General features: G+C 36.9%; 1 protein-coding gene across 3 annotated transcripts in view; it reads right to left on the bottom strand.

Moving 5' to 3' along the window:
* Positions 1-1,985: 1,985 nt before the first annotated feature.
* Atl2 (atlastin GTPase 2) overlaps positions 1,986-25,929 on the bottom strand; it is a 56,996-nt gene continuing 33,052 nt past the window's right edge. Inside the window, exons 3-14 of one of the 3 annotated variants that reach the window (XM_055618658.1) lie at positions 20,320-20,454; positions 19,964-20,068; positions 16,637-16,687; positions 16,316-16,372; positions 15,123-15,215; positions 12,279-12,417; positions 11,187-11,314; positions 8,074-8,130; positions 7,092-7,163; positions 5,632-6,063; positions 3,798-3,812; positions 3,140-3,702 (exon numbers count right to left, since the gene is read on the bottom strand). In XM_055618658.1, the coding sequence (XP_055474633.1) occupies positions 3,598-3,702; positions 3,798-3,812; positions 5,632-6,063; positions 7,092-7,163; positions 8,074-8,130; positions 11,187-11,314; positions 12,279-12,417; positions 15,123-15,215; positions 16,316-16,372; positions 16,637-16,687; positions 19,964-20,068; positions 20,320-20,454 (1,389 nt within the window). In that variant the 3' untranslated portion in view covers positions 3,140-3,597. Of the gene's footprint in view, positions 3,703-3,797; positions 3,813-5,631; positions 6,064-7,091; positions 7,164-8,073; positions 8,131-11,186; positions 11,315-12,278; positions 12,418-15,122; positions 15,216-16,315; positions 16,373-16,636; positions 16,688-19,963; positions 20,069-20,319; positions 20,455-25,929 lie in introns of all 3 variants that reach the window. The other 2 variants (XM_055618651.1, XM_055618661.1) reach the window with 2 other exon arrangements.

Consider the following 25,929-nt stretch of genomic DNA (forward strand, 5'->3'; position numbering starts at 1 on the left):
ATTAAGCTTAAGTTATTTAGTTTTAAAAAATGTTTTAATGTCTAAAAGAATATAGAATTGCAATTTATGATAGAAAATTATTTAAATATAGAACTTTGAGCCCAAAGACAGAATACTTTCTCCAAGGCTGCCAAATACAAATGGACTAGATATTGTGAATATAATTCTTACCTTATACTTTTCATAACTGTTATTGTATAGTTTATTACTGTAAGAGAAAAACTTTTATTGGGTGATATTTTTGTGCTGTGTATTCAAATGCTGATTTCTGTACCCAAAGATCTGGTTACAGTTCCGACTCTGGTATTGTCATATGAAGCATCTCCTGAGTTAGTGTTTTGTAAACCATGGTTCTCCATCACCTAATTGGTTAAATAAAGAGCTGAACAACCTACAGCTAGGCAGAAGAGGAGAGAGAGAGATGAGAGGAGAGGAGAGGGATAGATTCTCATACCAAAGAAATCTTCATCAGAACATGGAAAAAAGGAGGTAACATGGTGAGAATTAGATGACAGGTAATGAGCTCCATGGCTGGGAAGTAAATCAGGCCAGATTTGTCAGGTCAGAATATAATGCCTAAAGCTTTTAAAAGAAAAATAAAGGTCTCTGTCATTATTCAAAGCAAAGGCAGGCACAGAAAACCATACAATGCACACATCAGCTCATTCCTGTTAGAAGGACAGAACTCGGGTCACAAATTTTCAAGCCAAAGCCTAAAAGTGTGCAATAGATATACACCACAGTAGCAACTAAGCAGCTAATCAAAATGCCTATTTACTACCTGGCCAAAACACCAAATTCTTACCTAAAAGGCCACTTGGGAGAAAGAGGGGGAGAAAAATGAACGATGTAAGTATGTGTAAATACTTTTGTGTGTGGCAGTCAGGTGACAACTTCAGGTACGGACTCGTTCTTGCCTGCACCATGAGGGAGTGTCTTTATTGCAGATACCAGGCTATCTGGCCTGAACTTCCGGACATTCTCCTGTCTCCGTGCCACCCCCACTCCCACCCCCTTCTTGTCATAGGAGCCCTAGGACCCCAGTTTTAGGTAGGTTCTGGGATCCAAACTCTACCCTTAATGCTTCAAAAAGAAAAGAAAAGAAGAAATTGTACCGCAGAAAATACACCAATACCAAAGTTGTTATTTCAATGTTTTATCTTTAATCCATTTTGTTGGTTTTTGTTTTCACAATGTCCAGAGCCTTCCAGAGGAAAGTAAGGTGCTTTCTTGGAGTCCTGAAGAGAATTCTTGAGGGGAAAATAGTGTTTTTAGCAAGAACTACTATGGAGTCCAAAAGTCTAGACTTTACTTTGAAGGGGGGAAGTGGGGGAGTGTAAATCTGTAAATTCTTAATTTCAGAACAGTTGTTAGTATACAACAAACTTTTTATTTTTCATTCATAAAAACAGTTTACAGCATTCATAAAACAAAGTGGTCAGAGAAATAAAAGAATTTTTAGATGGATTCTTTTTGTGTAAGAACAGCAGCAGTTTACTACAAATGGAAACAAACACAATCCATATAAAAGCAGGATTGGAATAGGAGTGGGAGTTAAGATGTACCAACCAAGGCAAATTCAGACCTTCCATGCATGCAACTCAACATTTGAATTCTCTTTACTTAAAAACCAAATAGGAGTGCTTTAACAGGTCTCAGTAAAGGAGGTTATAAAAAAGTACTGAAAAAAGTAGCTCTACATGTAACACACACACACACACAGACATTCTCTCGCTCACAAGATGGGGGTGGGGTAAGAGACTGGAGAGAAGGGGAAGAAAATAAATTCCCAAATAGGCGATCACAAAAAATATTCTTTACATATTCAGACACAGAAAAATAACTTTTCATGAGCATAGCTTTGAGGTACACCACCTTGAGCTCTAACCTAGGTGTATCCTTCCCCACACTCCTTTCAGCATGAACAAATACAAGTTATATGGTGAGATACAGACTTGAAGAATTCCTTAAAAAAGAATCACAAGTTTCATTTTATATATACAACAAATTTTTAATTATGTACTGAAAATAAATTACAGGAAATAACTTTAAAATGCAACAGAGGACAAGTCACAATAAAACATTCCCATTGAATTCTCTTGGGGGGTGAGACTGCAGTGCTCAAGGAAGATAAATATCACAAATATATCAAAACTTCAAATTGTCTATGCATTCACACACTGACATGAGCCACAAACATTCCTTTCACGGGGACTGTACTTATTAGCCTACCACAGAACCAGATTTTGCCATAAACTACAAAACTTTTAATACAAAATTGTATTTATATATTTATAATTCATATACATGCCCTACCTGTGATTTTTAGAAAATAAAAGCTACACACTGTACAGACACTCTTAACTCATAGCTGTAGGCAACATTTTGGATGGAATTTCTCCCCCAATAAAATTAATGGCATATTTTATGTACATGAAGGCTAAACTGTAAGAAGACAGTTCAGTTTCCCAGATAATGCATCTCCTTTCAGGGCAGGTTTACAAGTTTAAAAAGGCAAGACAAATGTACACCTCAGAGTTACCTTCTTAGCTACAAGAGTTGTCATGTGATTTCTGTGAAGTTTCTGATACATGCATTTATGTAATACTGGCATTGAAGGCAGTAAAGCAATATACACTTTTAATGTAGTGGCTCAATAAAGGCTTCATTGTCAATCTGATCTGATTCTTGATACAGTGATTCATAAATTCTCTAAAAATTAAAACTTCAATGGGACACTATATTAAAGAGACTCTAAATAGATTTCTTAAAATATTTCCCTGAAATATCCTTTTACATAAGACAAATTTCACTAACATTAAATTCAGTAAAAAGAAAGAGAAGAATTAAACATGGCACAAATGTGCATGATAAACTAATGCTCCTCAGCCAATCTCCGGGTCTAAGGAGACATCAAAAGAAGGCTGAAAACCAACAAACAAGGTTCACACTCTGTGGCAGCCATCTGTGAAGCCAGTTATACTAAACTACTTCTACAGTTGATTGTAAACTTTGGTTTATTTTTATTTGAGTTCTCATTGTACAGCAAGCATGAAAAAAAAGGGAGAGTGGAGTCCATGAGGAGATGAACTGTCAGTCTGTCTTTAATCGGGCATGATGAGACACCTGGTCAGTCAGGCCTGCTTTGATAGAGTTTGTTACAGACTGCCTTATGTTTTCCTCCATCAAATTATCACCCAGGGGCTTCAATACCTGTGGTATGAGAAATGTGCAAAACAAACAAAAACATGAGGTAAAAAAAGAGTACATATAACAGATATAAAAAATTCAATTCAAATAAATGACAAAAATAATCAGGAATGTGAGAAATAAAAGAATGCTTCTCCCAAAAAGGAAAAAAAAAGTTATGATATTAACAACAATGCAATTAGACATTTTATAATGCAACAAAAATTACTTTCCTCTCATTCAAACCATTTACAAATCCTATGAGATGGATGTGCAATCCATACCCTATATGCAGCATCAAATCTGGTATGTATACGCATTTATGCAGACCGGCCCAGACGGTCCTGCTTATTGTCCTACATGTATAAGTGTGAACACTTCAGATAGAGAAAAAGTTAAAAATACTGTCTAATTTTTCTTCTTGTTGTTGGATGACAGCCTCTGTCGCTGTGCTGATGAAAGGGCACGATGAACCATTCGACGTCTAGTAACTTCAAACAGTTTGGAAAACACCTAAAACATGGAGTGATGTGTTAGGAAAGTGACTCAGAGTGCCTGGAAGCTTGAGTTCAAGACTAGAAGAATTTTAGAGTTTGTAGGTTTCTCACCTTCCTGGGACTCCTCTGAAGCAAAGGAAAAGAGAAATGCAAAGAAATTTTAGACAAAGCTTGTTGAACACAGCACAAGTCTTCTCTGACTTGGGATCATGACTTGAGGCTCCCAACTCACTATCTTACACTGAAAATAAATACACAACTGAGACTCTCCCATGAAACTGCTCTATAATAATGGCACCTCGAAAGTTCTACAGTCAACGCTAACAAAAAGCATTTCAAAAGACACTGTTTATTATTAAGAGCCAGAGGAGAGAAAAATAGCATTGGTTCAAAAATGCAGATTATTTTTAAAGCAGTGATGAGGTGATAATTCTTAATCCATCTTCTATTAGAAACTATCAAAAGACAAGAACGCAGTAAGACTGATTTTAATAGATAAAAATTTGAACTTAAAATGTCCAAACACAAAGTCCAAAAGAGATCTTAATACTCAAGGGTAGTGGCACAAGCCTGTAATCCCAGCACTCAGGGAGGCAGAGGCAGGCGGAACTCTGTGAGTTCAAGTGCAGCCTGGTCTACAAAGCCAATCCAGGACACGCAAGGCTACATGAAAAAAACCTGGTCTCAAAAAAAAAAAAAAAAAAAAGAGTATTTTTAAAAGAGAAAAAAGTCAAATTAATAGAGTGGATTAGTTTATACCAGTGTTTCAACTGCAGTCGCGAACCCTCTGGCAACCCTCTATCTCCCGAAGTTTTACATTATGATTCATAACAGTAGTAAAAGTATAGTTATGAAGTAGCAACAGAAATAATTTTACAGTTGAGGGGTCACCACAATATGAGGAACTGTAGCAAACAGTAACATCATTAGGAAGGTTGAGAACCACTGGTTTATATAGTCATAATCGTGTTATCACTTTTCTCCAGGAAAAAAAAAATGGTTGAATCCTTCAGTCTTTGAGCTGAAAGGCAAAACAAACATGAACCTACACATCCTAATCTCTAACAAGCCCAGACCCTCACTGATCCAGAAATGGCACGGAAAACACCTGTAATACTATGTGCCAGTAATAACTACAGCTTTCACTCTGCTCCTCCACACGATGAGATGATGTTTGGGTACCTGATGAGAATCATTCATTTTAACAACAACCACAAGAGAAATTATCTATGCTCAAATGATCAGGGTGGAAATATATACAACAGCTTTCCTTAACAGATACTTGCTAGGCAAGAGACTTCAGCCTGGCTGGACTCTGGCTAAGGTAAAGGTTAAAGTTGATGCTGTTTTCTGTCTGTGCTGTTCTGGTCTCTCCACTGTATTCCCATGGAATATATGTCAACGTTTCTTTGGAAAGAAGTCTCTGTGAGGTTACTCCTTAGAGTGCTACAAACAACTGCCACCATCTTCACAGAAGACCAACATAGTTCTCCTACATTGCTTCTTGTTAATATTGGTTAGGAAAAATATTCATTTTCCTCACCAAAGCACTGACTGCACTTCCAAACTTTTTTTCTTACCTTTAAAGTTACTCATTGAAAATATTTTCTTTGGTCAAAAAAAACATTATTAGTAAATGTAGCCCTGTCCACTGTCTGGCATAATCATCAGGCTTATAACTAATAATCAACCAAAGATATTACAGACTAAAGCTAATCAAAGTAAACTTATAATGATGAATAATAACTGAATTAGACTCTACTTTAAATCAAAATCTAAACAACACTATTACCACCACTCCCTCCAAAAACCTCACCAAACTCTTATCCTCTTGTCCCTCCTCATGTAGAGGAAACAGCAGGTATACAGATAAGGCACGAAGGAGAAGCTGGAAATCACACAGAAGTGAGATCAGTCACTGCAAAGCCAAAAGACAGATACCAACCTGTTCCCATAGTGTTTCAGCAATCTGATCAATCATTGTTCCAATTTCTCTGAACTCCCCAGAGTACTTAACATATGCCCACGTACAAAGGGACGTCAGTGCTAGCCCCATGACAAGGTTGCATAAGACGGCTATAGAGTTTAGGCCAATGAAGCCAGTCAGTCCTGAGATTATATACATAGCAAACATGACTGCGAACAGTGTGGCAGGGGTACGAGCAGCATAGAAGATATTTTTGCCATCATTGTGCTTTATAAAATTTGCATAGGTTTCTTCAATTTCAGCTTCAAGCTGGTCCTGATACCGACGGCAGAATTCATCTCCACCCATTTTTTTCACAGAACGAAACTGTTTAAGCGCCACTTCCTTGAGATCCAAGTGTTTTCGCTCCAAATCTGAAGGTGCAATGTAAGGCTTATCACCACCACATACCTGTACAAGCCAAATTATAATGAGAGAGATCACATGCTAGAAGTAAGAATTGGAAAGCATTTCCTGCTCATAGATTTTAGTCTCTTAAAACACTTACATAGCTATTCTCAACTTGAGCATAATAATGCGTAAGTAATCATATCCTATGTTAACTGTCTATGCTGGCTAGTCTTATGTCAACTTGACACAAACACTAGCGTTATCAGAAAGGAGCAAATCTCAATTAAGAAGATGCCCCTTAATTAAATCAGGCCAAAAGGCCATTTTCTTAATCAGTGATTGATGGAGAGGGTCCATCCCACTGCAGGTGGGGCCATCCCTGGGCTGCTGGTCCTGGGTTCTATAAGAAAGCAGGCTGAGCAAGCCAAGGAGAGCAAGCCAGTGAGCAGCACCCCTGCATGGCCTCTGCATCAGCTCCTGCCTGCAGGTTCTGCCCTGTTTGAATTCCTGTACTGACTTTCTTCAATGATGAACAACAATATGGAGTGTAAGCTGAATGAACCCTTTCCTCCCCAGTTGCTTTTGGTCATGGTGCTGTGTTGCATCAACAGAAATCTAAACTAAGACATTGGCTCAAGCAAATAATTTTCCAAATGTGACTAAAACACCAAAACAGAAGACACAGTATTTACACTGCCCTCTCTCTCTCTGAGTTCTCTTTATCCACTAGTAAACCAAAGCAGCACAACAGATTACTAGCAAGAGAATCAATTAAAGAACACATAACACAGTGTTTCAAAGATGAGCAAGCTTAGTGCAGAAATTGCTATTGGTTTCAAGGTAATGTTACTTCCATCTCAGGCTGCTAATTCTGAATTAAGAGAAAAAAACAACAGCAGAGTTCATGTAGCCTGCATGCTAGCCACGTGACTCACTTTCTAACAGTTTATTCCAGCAGAGACCATAAAAAGACAATTGCAGAATAATATAGCAGGACAATATGTAAGGAGTGCAAATTAGTTTATTTACTTTAAATATAAAACACCCCCTACTCTTATTTAGCTAAAGCTTAAACATGAGTTACAAACCTGCTCCATACTTTTACAATAGATGTCTCTTGCTCCCGCTACTGCAGCAAGGTTATTAGCCTCAGCTGTTGCCTAAAACATAAAATTCAATATAGCATCACTGTAAAAAAAGTACCCTATGATTGTAAATTCCTATTAACACAATAGGTTATATAAAACAAATAATACTGGAATGAACAGAAAAAATATCAGCCTCTAGTTTTACTTTCCTTTGGAAGGGCATATGAGTATAAAGGATATAACACAGGCTTAACAGGACTCCCTGTCTGGTTGCAATTTGTGTTAAAACAGATTGTAGACAATATATCACATGTGCTCAGGAAACAGAGATAAACAGATAATGTATAACTCAAAATGTGCTAAGTTCTTGAGAATCAAGAATTCCTTGTATGAACAACTAGATTCACACTAGTCATTTCCAAATACATAAAACTTTGTTGCATTAGCTTTAATACAGATACTGTATTAAACTGAGGAATTGCCCGAAGTGGTAAACTTTGAAATCTAGAAAATGCATACAAATAACAGTACCCAAAAAGCAGAAACACACACAGAGAAAGTTTACCCGCACTAGAAGCACTTTGTTACTAGCAAATGAAACTAATCCGTAGTTCAAGCAAAAGCCCTTTATCAAAGACTCGGGACAAAAGCATTTTGGTTCAGAGGGGCCTATAATATGCCATCCTATGCAAAAACATTCTTGTATACTTTTAGGATTTGAAGATGAAGTACCAAGGCTGATATTTCTAGCAGTCAATACATGCTCAGGGTCTGTTATTTGTAGTTATATATATAAAAAAAATTAAATACAAACTTTAGAATTCATGTTATCTTAAGCATATATAATTTTTGTATGCAATAGAGCACATGTCTCTATTTTCTATATCCCTCTAGAGCCACGATTTTAATTCTCCCTCAAACACTTACAACCACATCACACACACATACATACCCCAATGCACACGTATGTTCTTATTCTTACCTGAAGCATGGATTTTGGATGTGGCAGTTCCTCTCCTTGATATATTTTAATGTATGCCTAAAAAGACAAAAGATTCACTTATTGTTGTACAATGCAATTTGATACTATGTCCCCAAAGAAATATCATTAAACTTAAGAGTTCACACCACGAAAATGAAGTTCTAGGCCTTAAAACTCATACATCCTATTACAACAAGGTCACCCCTGTCCTGAATGTTATCATACAGACATGCTGCCAAATAAAATACTCTAAAGAAATCATTCTAAATATAATTCCAACTCGTATAAAAGTTTTCCGTCACATTTAAAAGTTTTGTACATAAAATGCCATCTATTTTATAAAAAGAAATCTTTAATTCTTTCCCACCTTCAATACTTCAAATAGATATTTTTTAAAAAGGCTTAAGCTATCATTTTACTTTAAATATTTGAACTCAAGAGAAAAAGAAATCCTAATCTGTAGTCAAAGCATAAGACTGGGTTGTTATATATAAAATGGGTTATTAATGTTTATTATTAATCCATAGATAATTGTGGTTAATTACTTAACCTGCTACCGTATCAATAGAGACACAGATACCTGTTACATTTTAATATGCCTTAAACTCTGGGGCTGGGCAGAAACTAACCCCTAAGCTATCTTTACCTCCCAGCCCCACATCCCATGCCAACTGCTCTAACAATTCCCGGGCTACTTCCCATCCAATAGCCCATAAATATTTGCACATATTTCTCATCTAGGCCGCTTTGCTACCTCACATCTGCCCTGCCCAGGTATAGACATTTATTTAGCCAATCAGAGATAATTGGGAGGCAAAGTTACACAGTATCATCTTTGGTACACATGAGGGTTTGCTTTTATCAGTAAGAATCTCAGGGAGCAAGCAATTAATTAAATACAAAGCACTAGGCATGCTGTTAACACTGGGTTTAAAAAAAAAAAGTGCATGATGGTTCAAGGGGAGAGTGGTGAGGGGCTAGAGAATGAGCTGTAGCCAGGGAATATAGCTCGGATTTAATCAACACTCATTATAGACAAATACAAAATTCTCATACAATAAAAGGATGGAGGACCAGTTTATGGCATTTGAAGAGGAGTCTTCACCTCAACTTCCTACTGACTCAAACTTAATTCATAAACAGTAACTGCATGAAAGTGATCTAACCATTAAGCAAAAATGCATTAACTTCACTAGCTGTATTTCCCCACCCTTCTACAGTGTAGGTAACTTTAGCTACTCCTGTTAGTCTCAGAACTCTATGGGAAGACTCTTGTGAGAATTTGGGATATAGAATTACGCAGCCAGTTCCAGGTATGATTTGCACTGGCAGGGCTGTGTTACAATATGATGAATGGCTCATCTCTCCACATGAGAGATGCAGAAAAAAAGGATATTCTGAAAACAAATAGTATCACTGCATAGAAGACACAGTGTGCTATAACCTTTTTAAAAGATTGGAAATCAATCTGGCGCTTTCTCAGACAACTAGGAATAGCGCTTCCTCAAGATCCAGCCATACCACTCCTAGGCATATATCCAAAAGAGGCTCAAGTACACAAAAAGGACATTTGCTCAACCATGTTTGTAGCTGCTTTATTTGTAATAGCCAGAAGCTGGAAACAGCCCAGATGCCCCTCAACTGAAGAATGGATGCAGAAATTGTGGTACATCTATACAATGGAGTATTACTCAGCAATGAAAAATAAGGAAATCATGAAATTTGCAGGTAAATGGTGGGACCTGGAAAGGATCATCTTGAGTGAGTTGTCCCAGAAGCAAAAAGACACACACGGTATATACTCACTCATATAAACATACAACATAGGATAAACCCACTAAAATCGGTACATCTAAACAAACTAAGCAAAAGAGAGGACCCTAACTAAAACGCTCAATCCCCATCCTGAAAAGAGGATGGACATCAGAAGAAGAAGAAAACAGGTAACAACCTAGGAACCTGCTACAGAGGACCTCTGAAAGCCAGAAGAAGAAAACAGGAAATAACCTAGGAACCTGCCACAGAGGGCATCTGAAAGCCTCTGCCCTGCAGACTATCAAAACAGATCCTGAACCTGATGGCCAACTGACGGGCAGAGTGAATGGAATTTTATGTAAGAAGTGGGAAATAGCAAGAGCTGGAGAGGACAGGAACTCCACAAGGAGAGCAACAGAACAAGAAAATTTGAACACAGGAAACTTCCCAAAGACTCATACTCCAACCAAGGATTATTCATGGAGATAACCTAGAACCCCTGCACAGATGTAGCCCATGGCAGTTCAGTGTCCAAGTGGCTTATATAGTGATGGGAAGAGGGACTGCCTCTGACATAAACTGATTGGCCTGCTCTTTGATCACCTCCCCCTGAGGGGGGAGCAGCCTTACCAGGCCACAGAAGAAGACAATGCAGCCATTCCTGATGTGATCTGATAGACTTAAGATCAGAAGGAAGGAGAGGAGGACCTCCCCTATCAGTAGACGTGGGGAGGAGCATGCATGCAGAAAGGGGAGGTAGGGTGGAATCGGGAGGGGAGGAGGGAGGGGCTTATGGGGGGATACAAAATGAATAAAGTGTAATTAATAATAATAATAATAATAAAAAGAGGAAAAAAAAGAGTTTCCTTAATGTGTGTGTGCATCCAACGTGCAGACAGGCACTTCTGCTTGTGAGCATTTATGTGCACTCATGTCTGGGTATATTCAACACCCCTATGTTACTACACAGAGACTAGAATTAGTCACGTGTTCTTCTCTCATGCTCCTTTGCTTTGCAGTCTTTCTCTAAACTTGGGTCTCATATTTTCCCAGTGACCTAGTAAGCAGCAAGCCCTAGTCCTACTGTCTGTACCCTCTAGAAGCAGATCATAAACATGTGAGACAGCTAGCTTGTTCTGTGGTGTCTAGGATGCAAACTCAGGTCCTCAAGACTGTGCAAATACTTTTAACAACTGACTCATCTCTCCAGCTCCTGCTGAGTCCTTAATGTTGATATAATGAATTCAAGGCAGAAAAGCATACATTTATTTTGGTAGAAAGTAAATCTCTTGTCCATAAAGACGTTTTAAAAGTTAACTACATTTCTTTTAGAGCCATTTAGCTTAGAGTTCACCTACCTTAAAATATTCTACAAGATCTCTACAAGTGACTTTAGATCCACTTATCTCCTTCTCAACAAGATTTTCAGGAGCAAGCAGCAATGGAACCAGATTTCGAAGCTCCCGTTTAAAGTCGTCATCAATATCTGATGGACATGAAATTAGCCAACATATTAGACCAAAAACACAAACAAGTCCTCACTGACAAAAGTTCAAGAAATTTTGTTCATGAAGAGTACACAGTATCTACTACTTAAGTAGATTCTTTTTTCTAAAAAGTTCATCTAAATATGACATGTCTCCTACAGAAAAAAAAAAGAAAAACTCTAGTACTCTTCTATCCCGTTTCTCCTATTCTCCAGTAATTTTTTTTTTTCAGCTCAAATGGTGAACTTTCAAAATGAATTCTATAGTAACTAAAATACCTTTTTCAAAAACAGCAAACCATACAGGGTTATTATTATTAAATTTCAGTATTAGTGTTTTTCTAGTTATCATATAAATCGTATCAATCTCAATCCCTTTGCCATCACATTTAAAATAATCCCAAAACACACACACACACACATGAAAATTCTGAGTCCATCAATTCAATAAAACAGTAAGGCTTTTTTTTTTTTTAAGCAGACTGTAATCAGAGGAAGTTGTGAAAGGCTCTCAGCCCTCAGAAGCTGCAGGACATGAATCCTCAGCAAGACCAAATTATGATATGGTTAATCATTATGCTAAAGAAGGGCAAAGGAACCAAAGGCAAGCTAGAATCAATACAAACAGAATGCTGAGAATGGGAGAAATAGTCTTCCTCAAAGAGGAGCAAACTAAGTGGTTGTCCAGTACCAAATGGTCAGCTCTGAAAATATACATGAGTAATATACAAACTGAGCAGTTATGTTTAGAAAGAGGTATATATATACACATACATATATGCACGTAACAATAAAAAAAAAAAAGAAATGACCTTGAAAGAGAGTTAGGAGGGGTATATGGGAGGACTTGAAAGGAGGAAAGAGAATATTGTAATTAGATTATAATCTCAAAAATAAAAGAAAACAGAATACAAACTTTCAACTGCTAACTAGTAGTAGTTTTAGCAAGCATGGGAATACCCACCTTTCAGTCGTCCATCAAAACTAGGGTTTGTGGCAACTTTAAGACCAGGATGTGGTAGAAGAAAGCAACCAAGATTTGAGAAACAATTGTGGATGTGCTTCCTGACATTCTGTAGTTCTTCGTGCTGATTTTGTTTTACCTGAAAGAAGAAATAGAGTTGCAATTTTTTTTTAATTTTAAAAAGAACACACATCCATATCTACATACATGCACACTAAACTCAGACTACACCACACTGGAAGGAAGTTTTGTTTGCTACTATTACAAATTTATTTCTAGTCGCATTTATCAACTTGAAGAGCATTTTCTTTCTATAGAGAAAGCTGTCTGAAATTCCAAAACATACAAATAACTAATCACAACACCTAATACTTGAATAACAAGTTGTGATCATAACTTAGAAACTAATAAAGAATCTGCCTTGAAGGCACTTATGCCAAAATATGAAGCCAAAAAAAAAAAAAAAAAAAGCAGAACATTAATCTGCCTGAGATTAAGAGATTAAGATAGCCTCGGAGCAAAGTAAAAAACCATCAGAGCTCCAGTGTGGGGCTAGAGTGGCGGCTCTGCTCTGGGAGAGAACCAGTGTGATTCCAGAAGACTGCCTGTAAGTTCAACTCCAGGACATCCCACACTTCTGGCCTCTAAGTGCCCTGCACTCACAGACACACAAACATATACATTTTTTTAGGAGTTCCTGTCCAGACCAAACAGAGTAAAATTTTCAGTAATCTCAATTATTATTATTTATGCCAAGCATCGGATCTTTAGGAAGAGACTGCTACGTGCCTTCTTTAAGAACATTCTTTTAAAAACACTTTTATTACATTTTATTTATCTTTCTTTTGTATGTGTGCACATACATATAGGCATAGGGAGGGCACATGTGTGTTATGGCACATACTTGGATCAACCTTCAAGAATTGTTCTCTCCCTCCATTATATGAGTCCTGGGAGATGAAACTAAGGCCATTGGGCTTAGAAGCAAGTGTCTTTACCTGCTAAAACATCTCACCAGCCCATGAAAGAAAAGTCTTGAAAAATAAATAAACAAGCAAACAAATAAATAGGTAGGTAGGTAAATAATTACTAGCATGTCTAGATTTGGAGGTGTTATTAAGACAGGCTCTTACTATGTAACCCTGACTGGCCTGGAACCTTCTATGTAGATCAGACTAGCCTCAAACTCATAAGTAATCCACCTGCCTCTGCCTCCTCAGTGATGGGATTAACGGTATATGCCAATGCCAATACTCCATATCTGCATGTCTAAGTATTAATTTTTTCATGCATTCTTCCAAATATTCTTCCAAAAGCCCATTCTGACAAAACATGCACTGGTCATAAAACCTGCAAACTACCTAAGTATTCATCAACAGAATGAAAGGCAGCTGTTTAGTAGCATAATATTGTACAGTAGTAAGAGAGAACTAATAAACTATATGCAACAATATAGTTTAATCTCAGGAACAAAAGACTGAACAAATAAGACACAAAAGAATATATTCTGAGCCAGGCATGGTAATGCAAACCTTTAATCCCAGCACTAAGGAGGCAGAGGCAGACGGATCTCTGAGATCCTTGTTTTATGTGTATTTTGTATGAAGTACAAAAGCAAAATCTGTTACAAATGACAGTGAGGTAAGCACATGGAATTAGGTGATTCTGGGTACAAGTTATACAGCTATGATCCGTTTAGAAACTCATCAAGCTGCACTTTAAATGTGAATAATTTTGTGATTGGATGTATCACTGTAATAACTTTAAGACCTTTTCTTTGAAGCACATAATTCAGAGTTTAGTTAGCATGATTAATATGTTATATGTTGATTTCTTCTAAATAACCAGGAAAAAAAACAGAACTGATAAATTTCCTCAAAGGTCTGAAAATGCCTTCAAATAGTCTATTGAATTAATCTGATTTTAAGAATAAGAAAATTGGGGCTGGAGCGATGGCTCAGAGGTTAAGAACACTGGCTGTTCTTCCCAAGGTCCTGAGTTCAGTTCCCAGCAACCACATGGTGGCTCACAACCATCTATACTGAGATCTGGTGCCCTCTTCTGGTGTGGAGGCAGAATAATGTATAAATAATAAATAAATCAATCTTTAAAATAAAAAAAAAGAATAAGAAAATCATACTGTGCCCCAACTGTCTGAGTATGGTTTGGAAATGAAATGTTTTATACTACAAACAGACAAACTCTTGTGAGCCAGCACATAACACAAGGATCTCTTTCCACTGTCTTCTGGAGGTGGAGATGTGTTCTGGAAACACCAGAGTATTCCCCCAGGAAATACTCAGGGATATAGATCATGACCTCGTTCATGAGGTCATTTTCCAGGAATGCTCTGTGAAACATATTACACAGGAATAAGGATATCTGGGTCTTTTTAAAAAGCCTAGATGGCTCAGCATATAAAGTGGCTGTCACAGAAGCCTGATGACCTCAGTATGATATCAAGAACACATGTAAAGGGAAAAGGAGAGAATCATCTATAACAAAGTTGTCTTCTGATCTTCACACATACACCGTGACATGTATATACCCAGATACACACCATAGGCACACACAATAACAACAACAACAATAATAGTCACTTTCAAAAACACCAGTCTTTGAATATTTACTGGTGGGTAGTTCCCTCAACAGAGGAGTAACTGTTTCTTATTTTTTATTTTATACTATCTTCTTTGGTAAGAGTTCATCACCTACACATCATTTGACTACACGGGGACAATTCATTTCTTCCTGAGAGTAAACAGTAACGTCAGGGTAGTCCAGGAAGCCCACCCCTTTGCCTGGCCTGAGGCATATGTTTTTCTCTCCCTGTATGGGGCTTACCTGCAGTCTCTTTTCAAGGAACTGTTTTCCACCTTCCAAACCATACGAATGTTCATAAGGATAACTCCAATCTCGAATCAAAAACATTAACATCTACATACAGAGAAAAATACGAATCACTTCTTACAGAATACTAAGGACCCTGAAAACTTCTTTCCATAAATAACCTTAATCAAGGCTATAACGAGCAGCTCAGTGGGTAGAATGCACGACTGCATTCTTGAGGTCCAATCCCCAGAAATAAAAATGGTTATAGTAACCAAATCCTTATGGTTCTCATCAACGGCCCACCTAAGGCAAGTTCCCAGCCCTTGCACCAACTAATCAGCTCCACTTGAGAACACACAAGGAGCCATCTGTGGAACAACACCCAAAGCCAAAAATGAACAAAAGTATATTGGGGTTTTTAGAGCACAATTTTGTTAATCTATACAACTATAACAACTACACTTTTAGACGGCTAATTCTACACTGATTATAAGTTTGGTATTAAAGAGACATTTTTCACAAATGTTTTATCCATACAATGTTTAATTTCTCAGCACTACTGACATTTTGAATGAGATAATTACTTGTTCATGGCTGCCCTTGCATTACAGTGAAGTGTTTCTGATCTCTACTTTACCTGCCAGTAGCATTAAACATCCTTCAAAACTGTGACAATCAAAAATATCCCAGACATTAACAAATGTCTCCTAGGTGAATTCTAGATTAGAAGGGCTGATATAAGCCAAATATAGTATGTTTCACCCATATATATACATGAGGAAGCCATTATCTGCCCAACTGTTTCATAAAAATGTTTGCCTAAAACAGAAGTGCCAGGTAAAAGTGAGGCAAAATTTGTGTAAGGCCAGTAATATTATAATTGATAGAAAAGCCATCACACAGGAAAACACTATACACCAACAGGCAAACACAATAATCACTCTCCTACTCACTGTAACCAACAGTATAAATAGTAGCTTGCAAACTAGTCACTTCAAAAAATAAAGCACCTTAACTTGTCTCCATGAAATAAAGAGTAACAGAGGGAGACTTCAACTTGCAATACATTACACAAAAAAAAAAAAAAAAAAAAAAAGCTGATGATATGCCAATAGTTTGTTTTGGCTCTGGTACTAAGGGAGTTTGTCGTGTCCTTGGGCTTGAAGCTTCACACAGAGACATTTTTAAAGTGTGAAAACACTTACTTGAAATGGCTTCTGGTAGATCTCTTCCATTGCAAGTCTTCCATACTCTGTAAATAACTATTAAACCAAGTTATTTAAAATAATGCTGCCAAGGAGACTGCAAGAAGTCATTCATAAAACTTTCTGTATCAAAGTAGCAAATGTCAAGTCTTTTTCTTATCTCAAAGTCAGGCATCACACTGGCTAATGAATCAAGTATATCAGAAATGCCCTCTAGTTAAACAATCAACCATTTCTTTAAGGCCATAAAAATTCAAAAATATTATAGGTTTCTAAACATAAATTTACAAAGAATACTTTGACATATTTTCTAAGACATACTTGTAAGTGTTGAAGATCATCTTCTTGAATATTCTGAGACAAATTATATACCTGTTAAAACAAAATTTATTGTTTTTATTAGTGTTTTAATGAGTATAAATCCCCTTAAAGTAAGAAAGGTTATTTTAGACCTCATTACAAATTAATCACTTAGCTTCTACTTTAACCAGTGGTATATGGAAAGCGTTCTTATTAAAAGAAGCCGTAAAATTCATAAATGCACACATAGGCATGCCCTGAGTGTATTATGTAACATCTTTTCCTCTTTCTCAGTCTCTTTAATGTTATGTCACGGGCACTTTAAAAATAAAAGACAAGCTGAAGCTAGGTGTGATGATGCACTCCTGAAATCCCAACATTAGGGGGTGGGAGCAGAAGAATGGATGGAGTCAAAGGCCATTATGGACTACACAGTGAGGTCCAGGCCCTGCAGGAAAAGGTAAAGGTTGTTTTACTTGCTAAGTTGGTGAATATGAGGAACAATTTTAAGAAATGTATGTTTCTTCTTGGTATGGAATATATATTCGTTAAGTAGGTTCTGGGTTTTTGGTTGTTAGGCTTTGTTTTGGATTTTTAAAAAAGGATTTCCCTACTTAGCCTAGACTGGCCTCAAACTTTTACAACTTTCCTGCCTCTGCCTCACATAAGCTAAAATTTCAGAGTGCTGCAATTGCTGGCAAGTATCCTCACACATGGCATGGTCCCTTTTTATGTGGATTGATGAGCCTAAGCAACATGAAATTTTTAGCAGGCTGTGGAAACTAGTAAAAACAGCAGTAGGTGGCACTAGTGCCCTTTTTAGAATTTTTTGGAGGCTTTCCAAGACACATAGAAGAACGGATAATGATTGTTCTCTGTTCTCAGTGTCAAGTTCAGTCTTTTTAGGACAGATTTAGAAAAGAAGGTACTACAGTGACACCTACAGACACAACCTCTAAGAAGGATCTCAGCATCTCAGTAAATGCAGCTGCTCCAAAGATAGAACAATGTGTTCTAACAACAAATAGGTGATAATCTAGAGAAACTTGAGAGGTCTAGAGTATAAACACCAAAAGGGTATGCTTAGTCACCAGTTAATCCCAAACAAGGTACCTAAAAAAGAAAAAGCTAACAGCATAACCAACATATTCTTATCTATGTGGATTTAAAATTTTAGGACACAGGTGTAGATCCTTTTCTGTAAGGAGTAGACAGACTCTACAAGCAAAGAGAGATAGGCACCTGTTGTCTTAGATCATTGGGTCTCAGTATACTACCTTGTACTCACTAAGACCTAAGAATCTGTTGAAAAAGTAAACAAAATCAATGTGTCATCTGTCTACTAGCCCAAAGAAAAAAAAAGTTTTCATCTCTTGCTATGTAGTTTAATATGGCCTCTAACTAGCTCTTGTTATGTAGCTCATCCTCCTAACTCAGCTCCCCAAGTGCTGAGGTCACAGAAGTACACCACCGTGCCTGGAAGCCACAACTTATTCAAGGAAGAAAACAGCCTTCAAAGGCCTGTGGAAAGTAATACTAAGGGCTGGGACTGTAGCTCAGTGGCATACATTAACACTGTAAATCAATCCACATTAACATCCCCTCTCACAAAAGAAGCATATATAAAATATATACACTAATATACATTTTATTATTATATGTATTATTTCATTTAGAGCTCATCTCTTATATACAACAAGTACATATCAAGATCCTCCTTTTATAAATAAGAAGTGTCTGAGCGGTGTAGTTGTCCAAAACCAAATCTCCTACCATCAAAAAGTTCTATAAACAAAAGAATAGTAACAAACAAAGTTCAGGATAGAGAGCTCCTTCACTATAATTCAAGAGGCAAATCCTAGCATCAGCTCACCTGAAGAGCTAAAATGTAAAACAGAACTAGAAAACAGTGGCTTCTGCTGCCTCTTAGGACCTATAGTCATGCTATTTTACAGAGGGGAAAAAAAAAAAAAAGACAGAACAAACATGAAAAAACTTCTGAGGGTCCTAAAGAGCATCTCTAGGTGAGTAGTGACAGATATCTTTGACCTATAACAGAGATTAGGCTGAAAGAACTCTCTTCCCACTCAGGTACTTCAAGTTATGGAGGAAGGGGAAAGGGAATTAAATGAGACTGCTTAATGTTTCAGACATTATCAGAAAATCACAAAAGTTTAAAGATGTTGTGACAGTACTGCCTATGAACTACCACTGACAAGGACAATTTCTTATTGTAGGAGAATATTCAAATATCCTTCCTCATATACTATCACCAGCAAGATGCAGGAGACCATACTACAATCATTAATTTTTGAGCCAGGGAGATATCAACACAAATGATCCCAAAAAAGAAAAGGAATGCAAAATGGTGTATGTTGACTGAACGCACTCACCCTAGATTATATAGAGATACTCTATTTTGAAGAAAGGAAAACTTGAAAGGACAACTACAGTTAGAGTGTGAGTGACACAAGTGAAACATTACCCCTTTCTAAACCAAATCAGTGCTATAAATTTCTATCACTTTGCTTTTCTAAATTAAATATTAATTACTGACAGGAGGTGATGGCACACGCCTTTAACCCCAGGACTTGGGAGGTAGAAGCAGGCAGATCTCTGCGAGTTCAAGACCAGCCTGGTCTATAGAGCAAGTTTCAGAATAACTAAAGCTACAAGAGAAACTTACCTAGAAAACAAACAAATATTAACTCTTAAATTTTTATTTTTATTTGTCAGAGAAACCAAATAGAAAACCAGGTTGCTATTTAATTATCTGGTGTTTTTGTTTTTCTTTTTCGCTTAAGTAGTCACACGATTGATTTTAATTACAGATGCTATCTAATAACTTTTCCTCTAAAGATTTGTTAATATTTATTTTATGTGTATGAATGTTTGCCTGAATGTATGTATACCATAGACATGTTAGTAACACAAATTGGACTTAATGGTTTGTTGGTATTTTTAAAATAAAGACACAGTGGGTAGGAAGGTGGGGAGAATCTAGAAAAAGATGGGATAGGAAGGAAACATCAAAACATATTGTATGAAAAAATTATAATAGAAAAAGAAGAAATGAGGATATAAATTTGGGTAGGTAGGAAAGGGAGTGGATCTGGAAAGAGCTGGGGAAAGGGCGTAAATATGATCAAAATAGACTGAATGAAGTCACCAAAGAATTAATAAAAAATTAATTCTATGATAGAAAAAATAAAGCAAACATGCTTACCTTCATCCTTAATATCTATTCAAAGTATATAATTTTTCTTGCCTACCTTTTCTTTAATCAAAACCATTTTGTAGAGGTTGCACAAAGGTAGGATTATTGTATGAACTGATCACAACACTCACCTGGACAGAGCTAGTCATAGTGCTCAGAGCAAACACTGTCGCACAGTCTTTAATGGTTGACTGGCTATCAAAGGCACCCTGGGTATCCATTAGCAGCACAGCCACCTAGGAATTTGTAAGTTTAAAATTCTTAGTAAAGGAATCCCCACAAATGCCTACAAAAATCATACACTAAATGATAACATTTAAAGCAGTAATTAAATCAAGAAAAGTATTTATAATACTATACATCTTAACATACTAATCATTAAAGTTACCTGACAATAATAGTTTTGTGTTGTTTTTAATTTTAGTACCAGAAAAATGCTCAAGAAAAAAATACAGGAGAAAATAGCAAAGTTTAAGTAGAATTTTACTTTTGTTCCATCAGGTCTGTCAATCACAAATACTTCATTCCAAACTTGTATGCCTGTTGTTTCTCTTTCACAACCACCTCGCCATGTAAAGCCAGTCAATGGTTCATTGTTTCCACCAATCCAACTTTGAGAATCCTGTTAAAATCAAAGATAAATGTAAAATAAACACACCACAGCTAGGCACTGTAAAATGTCAAAATCACTTGTTCCCTATATATAAAGGAGAAGTCTATGTTCAAAGAGAGAAACACACAGTCTAGCACCATGCAAACAACGAGGTCCTGCGCAGAGTGCTAGAGGAACAGCCTCCTAAATCAGCCTTGTCAAGCCAATTCACACTTCCACTTACTCTAGCCTTCTAGGTGAGTGGGATACACACACCCACTCTTCCCCTTTTGGGAAGCTGTTCTATGTTTAAAGATCATAAAATACAGAAACTAGCTATTTTAATATGTTGTTTTACACAACAGTAAAACCAAGTTCCAGACAGCAGGACTGTCAAAACAGTAGCCCTCTCCTAGAATAGTATATACAAAAACACTTCAACACTGCTGGGACTGTCTTTTAAAAATAACTAAGCCTTGTTTAGAACCTGATTCAAGCAATCTAGTTTAAGAGGGAAAGAGGGCTTCTTATGAAACAAACAGATTATCTGAACCCAAACTGTACTCCCTATGAGATGCTAAATGGATATAAACATTTTTTTATTTAAAATAATTTTTCATACACACTCCTGATCATGGCTTCTTTCTCCCCATCTCCTCCCAGATCCGCTCTACCTCACCACCCATCCAACCCCAGACATTCTTTCTCTCTCTTTAGAATGAGGGAGGGGGCTACAGCTAGGATACAAAGTAAATAACCTGTAATTAATATAAAAAATAAAAATTATAAAAAAAGAAAAAACTGAATAAAAACAAGCAAATTAAAAAAACAGAAAGCACAAGAAACAACATTTCTGTGCAAGAAAAATATAATTGAGTCTTTAGTTACTAGATGTCTAAATATTTGTGATGGAAGGATGCATCTTCCTGGCAACTGCTTTAAAAGTCCAGGAAACACACACACAAAGAATATAAATAAAACAAGACCACCAAATGTTTACAGGTATATTGCAGTTCATAATACTATTCTTTTTATTTTGAGGTAAGTTTGAGAAATTTTCTGTAATAAAATCTCTGGAGAAAATCTCTGGAGGTTGGAAATTTAGTTTAATGGTAGACTATCTGTCTAACAAGGACAAGGCCCTGTGTTTGGTCCTCAACACCATGAGAGAGAGGGAAGGGGAATGGAGAGGCAGAAAGAGGGAAGGATTGAGACTGAGGGGAAAAGGGGACATAATATCTTTTAACTCAATTCACAGGGCTAAATATACTATAATTGTATAGTGTGGAGATGGGGCATGGTCCAATGGGAGAGCACTTGTCTATGCACATACCGCCCTGCCTTGGTTCAATGCCCACAATAAATATTATGAATAGAGTTAGTATGCCACAATGTAATTTGTATAGAATAGTAAGTATGTAATGTAAATTACTAACTCCACCATATGTCAAGATGCCTATATTTTAAAGTCTACACATCCTCTGTTACAGGAGTATTTCTAATAACTTGAATCTCTAATTCAAAACAAATTGCAAAACCCAAATCAGAGCTGGAGAAATATTTAAGACAAGACAATAAGAGCTGATGTAACTTATGAAGACCCATAAAGGGTAGGAAAACAAAACAAAGCAATACCCAAATAACATCTACTGAAAAAACACAGCCCTGATCTTGAATCAATCTATTACTGTCCCATAAAACACCATTCCCAAATAAATTATCAATGCTGTGCATTACAAAATTCTTTTGCATTCATTTATTGCCTTCGGTGTTCAACACATTATCTCAGGCCCTCCTTTCTGCTTGTTACAAGAAAACAACACCATACAAATTTATTCACAGTATTTTTCTGGACTTGTGTTTCCCAAAGTTTCCTTCAGAGGGGTTAGAAAAACAATGATACCCATGGACAAAAACAAGTGTCTAGTCCCACTCTGTATTTCAGATATTCCAAATTGGACTCTTTGTATCACCTTTCCATTCCTTTTCACAAGAAATGTATCTTCTGAAAAGCTTCTACACAACCTGTAAGGCCATCTGGAACTCTACAGTGAGGTGATGTAACAACTTTCCCAATATCTGTCCCCAATAGTCCCAACACAAGCAAACCCATGCCTCCGTGTTTCTAACATGGCAGAACAATCAACCCACATACATGTTTAGCTCATACGTACCTTCTTCTGCCTAGACTCAAAGACTTTTTGACACTGGAAGAATGAAGTGTTATATGTAAGAACCTATTACTTACTCCCCCACGCTATCAAAATAATCTGGTACTGGGGAAGTTCTTTTTTCTAGTTTAATCTACACAAATAAGTTAAAAGAATCTGTTCGCAGAGGATCTGTTTTTATTCAGTATGTTACCTTGCTTGTGTCTCCTATATGAGAACATAAGTTCATGAAAACTGAAGTTTTGCTTCATTCTACCCAGTTTATAAGGAAGCATTAACAATATTAAATAAATTAAGATTTTTACTTATAAAATTCAATATGTTTTCTTTAGAATATAGGTATCAGGCATAAAAGAAATATGATTGTTCTATTCCTAGAAATAAGGACAAAAACAGTAAAAATAAACTTTAAAAGATGACAAAAATTACAGACCTATAACATGCTTGTAAAGCCCCATCATCAAAGAAACTAAAAAGAATTAGTGTCTCACAGAAATTGGTCACTATGTAAATCTCTTCTAAGTTGGCTCTATGTCTATTAAAAAAAAAAAAAAGATAAGAGTACATTAAATATTCTGGATAACAAAATTCCTTTTTTTCTGGTTCCATGCTGTTTTAATTTTTTATAATAATTTTTATTTTTTATATTACTCACAGGTTATTTACTTTGTATCCTAGCCATAGCCCCATCCCTCATTCACTCCCAATCCCCACTCTCCCTCCCTCATCTCCTCCCTGCCCCTTTCCAAGTCCACTGATAGGGGAGGACCTCCTCAAGTCTCTTCAGGACTGGCTGCAATGTCCTCTTCTGTGGCCTAGCAAGGCTGCTCCTCCCTCTTCTGTGACCTAGCAATGGTCATCAAAGAGCCAGCCATTGAATTCATGTCAGAAATAGTTCCTGTTCTCCTTAGATAACAAAATTCTTAAACACATAAAATCTATTATTTCTCTAACATAGTGAACATTGAAGGCTTTCAAAAAAATAATTGTGCTTTCAAAAAATAATTGTTAATTTAGTGAACAAACCAACTGACCCTCTACCAAATTCTGAACACTGTTAAAAATCTAGAGTTCTCTAAATGAGCAAAAACATTCTTGCCCTCAAAACCATTCTAGTGGGTTCTAGAAATTGTCTTGCTTTTAACACTTGATTTCCTTCCCAAAATTTGTTAAAAGCAAACCTGGGAATTAAAAAAGCATAATGTGGTACCATTTGCCACTGTAAAGACAAAAATGTCTCAAAACCCATATTCCCTACAATGTTCCTCATGGTAGAAAACACAAGATCTTTAAAGTGAATCTCAACTGCAGAAGGCAATCTAAACTTTGTAAAAGTGTCTGAATTTCAAATGTCATCAAACAATAAACTCAGCTCTTATACAAGACTTACCTACATAAGACAACTTACTAGCAATAAACTCTAAAGACTGAAATGACAAGGAAATGCTCCTCATAACAAAGTGTAACAGCTAGGTAAACCTCCCAGCATCCCAGCTTCCCTCTGCAGCAGCGAGCTTACTCCTTCCATGATGGTGAGGCTGGACAATAAACGCTGTACTCATCACCGTGAAAGAGATGAAAGAAGCCCCAAATTAAGGAAGGAGATACATCCCTCATTATAAGGCATTTCCCAAAGAAATAATCACAAACAAAAATCTTAAATCTATATAAAGCCCAAATTAACAGACTAGTTTGTACACTTTAAATACCTACTGCAGTCTAGTATTCTGCAGTGACGGTGAGAGCATGAAGTCCTAGAAGAAACTATAAACATCCCAAACAGCTTAAAACTATGTATTACCCATGCACCCAAATGTCCCATGTCCAACTCCCTTATTCTGGGGCTGACCAAATAGGAATCATAAATGTCCCAGGTCACAAACTCGGACACAAGACAATTCTAACATGTGAACTTAAATGTCAATCTGTTTTTAAAAGCTCATCTTGACCATGAAAACACTTAGCTAAGCCAAATAAAGCAGATACAAAAGAAATATAAACACTGTGATTTCTCCTCGTAAAGGTGCACAGAATAGTCAAGAAAAGAAAGAATGCTGGCTTCCAGAGCCTAGGAGGGAAAATGGGTTAGAATCTTAAAAGTTTTAAGCTTCAAACCAAAAAGATAAAAGAATTCTGAGTGAAAGATGATAGCTGCCACAAACAGTGTGATTAAACTCAATGCAGCTGAACTGTACACTTGAAAATGGTTAGACACAGTAGATTTTATGCTGCAGGCACCACTTTTAAAAGTGTCCCAAAGGCTGCTAGTGTGGAAAGGGGAGACAGTTCCAGTTACAGAGCTGATGTCTGACATGGAGATCTGATTTGCATCTTCCACTGGACTTTTAGTTTCAGCCTCATTTGTAAAAGCTCAAGTCTGTACAGGATCTTGTAAGAAAAAAGGTTAACAAACTCAAAATTATGACTTTTCTTTTCTTGAACAAAAAAACTAAGTTCATAAGCAAAACACAACCTCACAACCTGAGAGGCCAAAAATTGATCCTCAAGCTAATTTCACCCGCAGGAGCAGTACTCATGGATAATGGCAGTAATGTGCAAATGCCACTTCAAACTGCTAGAATGAGCTGAGCTAGACTGAATTTAGAAGCCTAGATAGAGGCAGACCCCATACTTGAAAGCGGTGCTCACTGAACTCCAAAGTTCTCAAGGTACAGCTGGAAGAAAGCAGCCATTTTTAAATTCAGTAGGGGGAAATGATTATTTTAATTACATACGCACAGAACAGTCTTTGTGACAGAGGCCTGCCCTGCAGGACAACTAACATAACAGAGATTTACGTGGAGTTGAGAAGGTACAATTAGCCAATTCCAGTCCCTCTATCCTTCTAGGTTAAGGAGTGGAGATAGAGGATAAGAACTGAAGAATCAGACCAGATCGGGTGCATTCAACATCCTTAGCCATCAGGGAAATGCAAATCAAAACAACCCTGAAATTTCGCCTTACACCCATCAGAATGGCTAAGATCAAAAACTCAAGTGACAATACATGCTGGAGAGGATGTGGAGAAAGGGGAACCCTCCTTCATTGCTGGTGGGAATGTAAACTTGTACAACCACTTTGGAAATCAAACTGGTGCTTTCTCAGAAAGTTCTATTAGGAATAGAACTAATAGTTCTATTAGTTCTAATAGTTCTATTAGGAATAGAACTACTTCAAGATCCTGCTATTCCTCTCCTAGGCATTTATCCAAAATATGTTCAAGTACACAACAGGAACATTTGCTCAACATTGTTCATAGCAGCTTTATTCGTAATAGCCAGAATCTAGACACAACCCAGATGTCCCTCAATAGAGGAATGGATACAGAAATTGT

Source organism: Psammomys obesus, unplaced genomic scaffold (assembly GCF_907164565.1).
Source record: "Psammomys obesus unplaced genomic scaffold, mPsaObe1.curated_primary_1811, whole genome shotgun sequence".
NCBI lineage: Eukaryota > Metazoa > Chordata > Mammalia > Rodentia > Muridae > Psammomys > Psammomys obesus.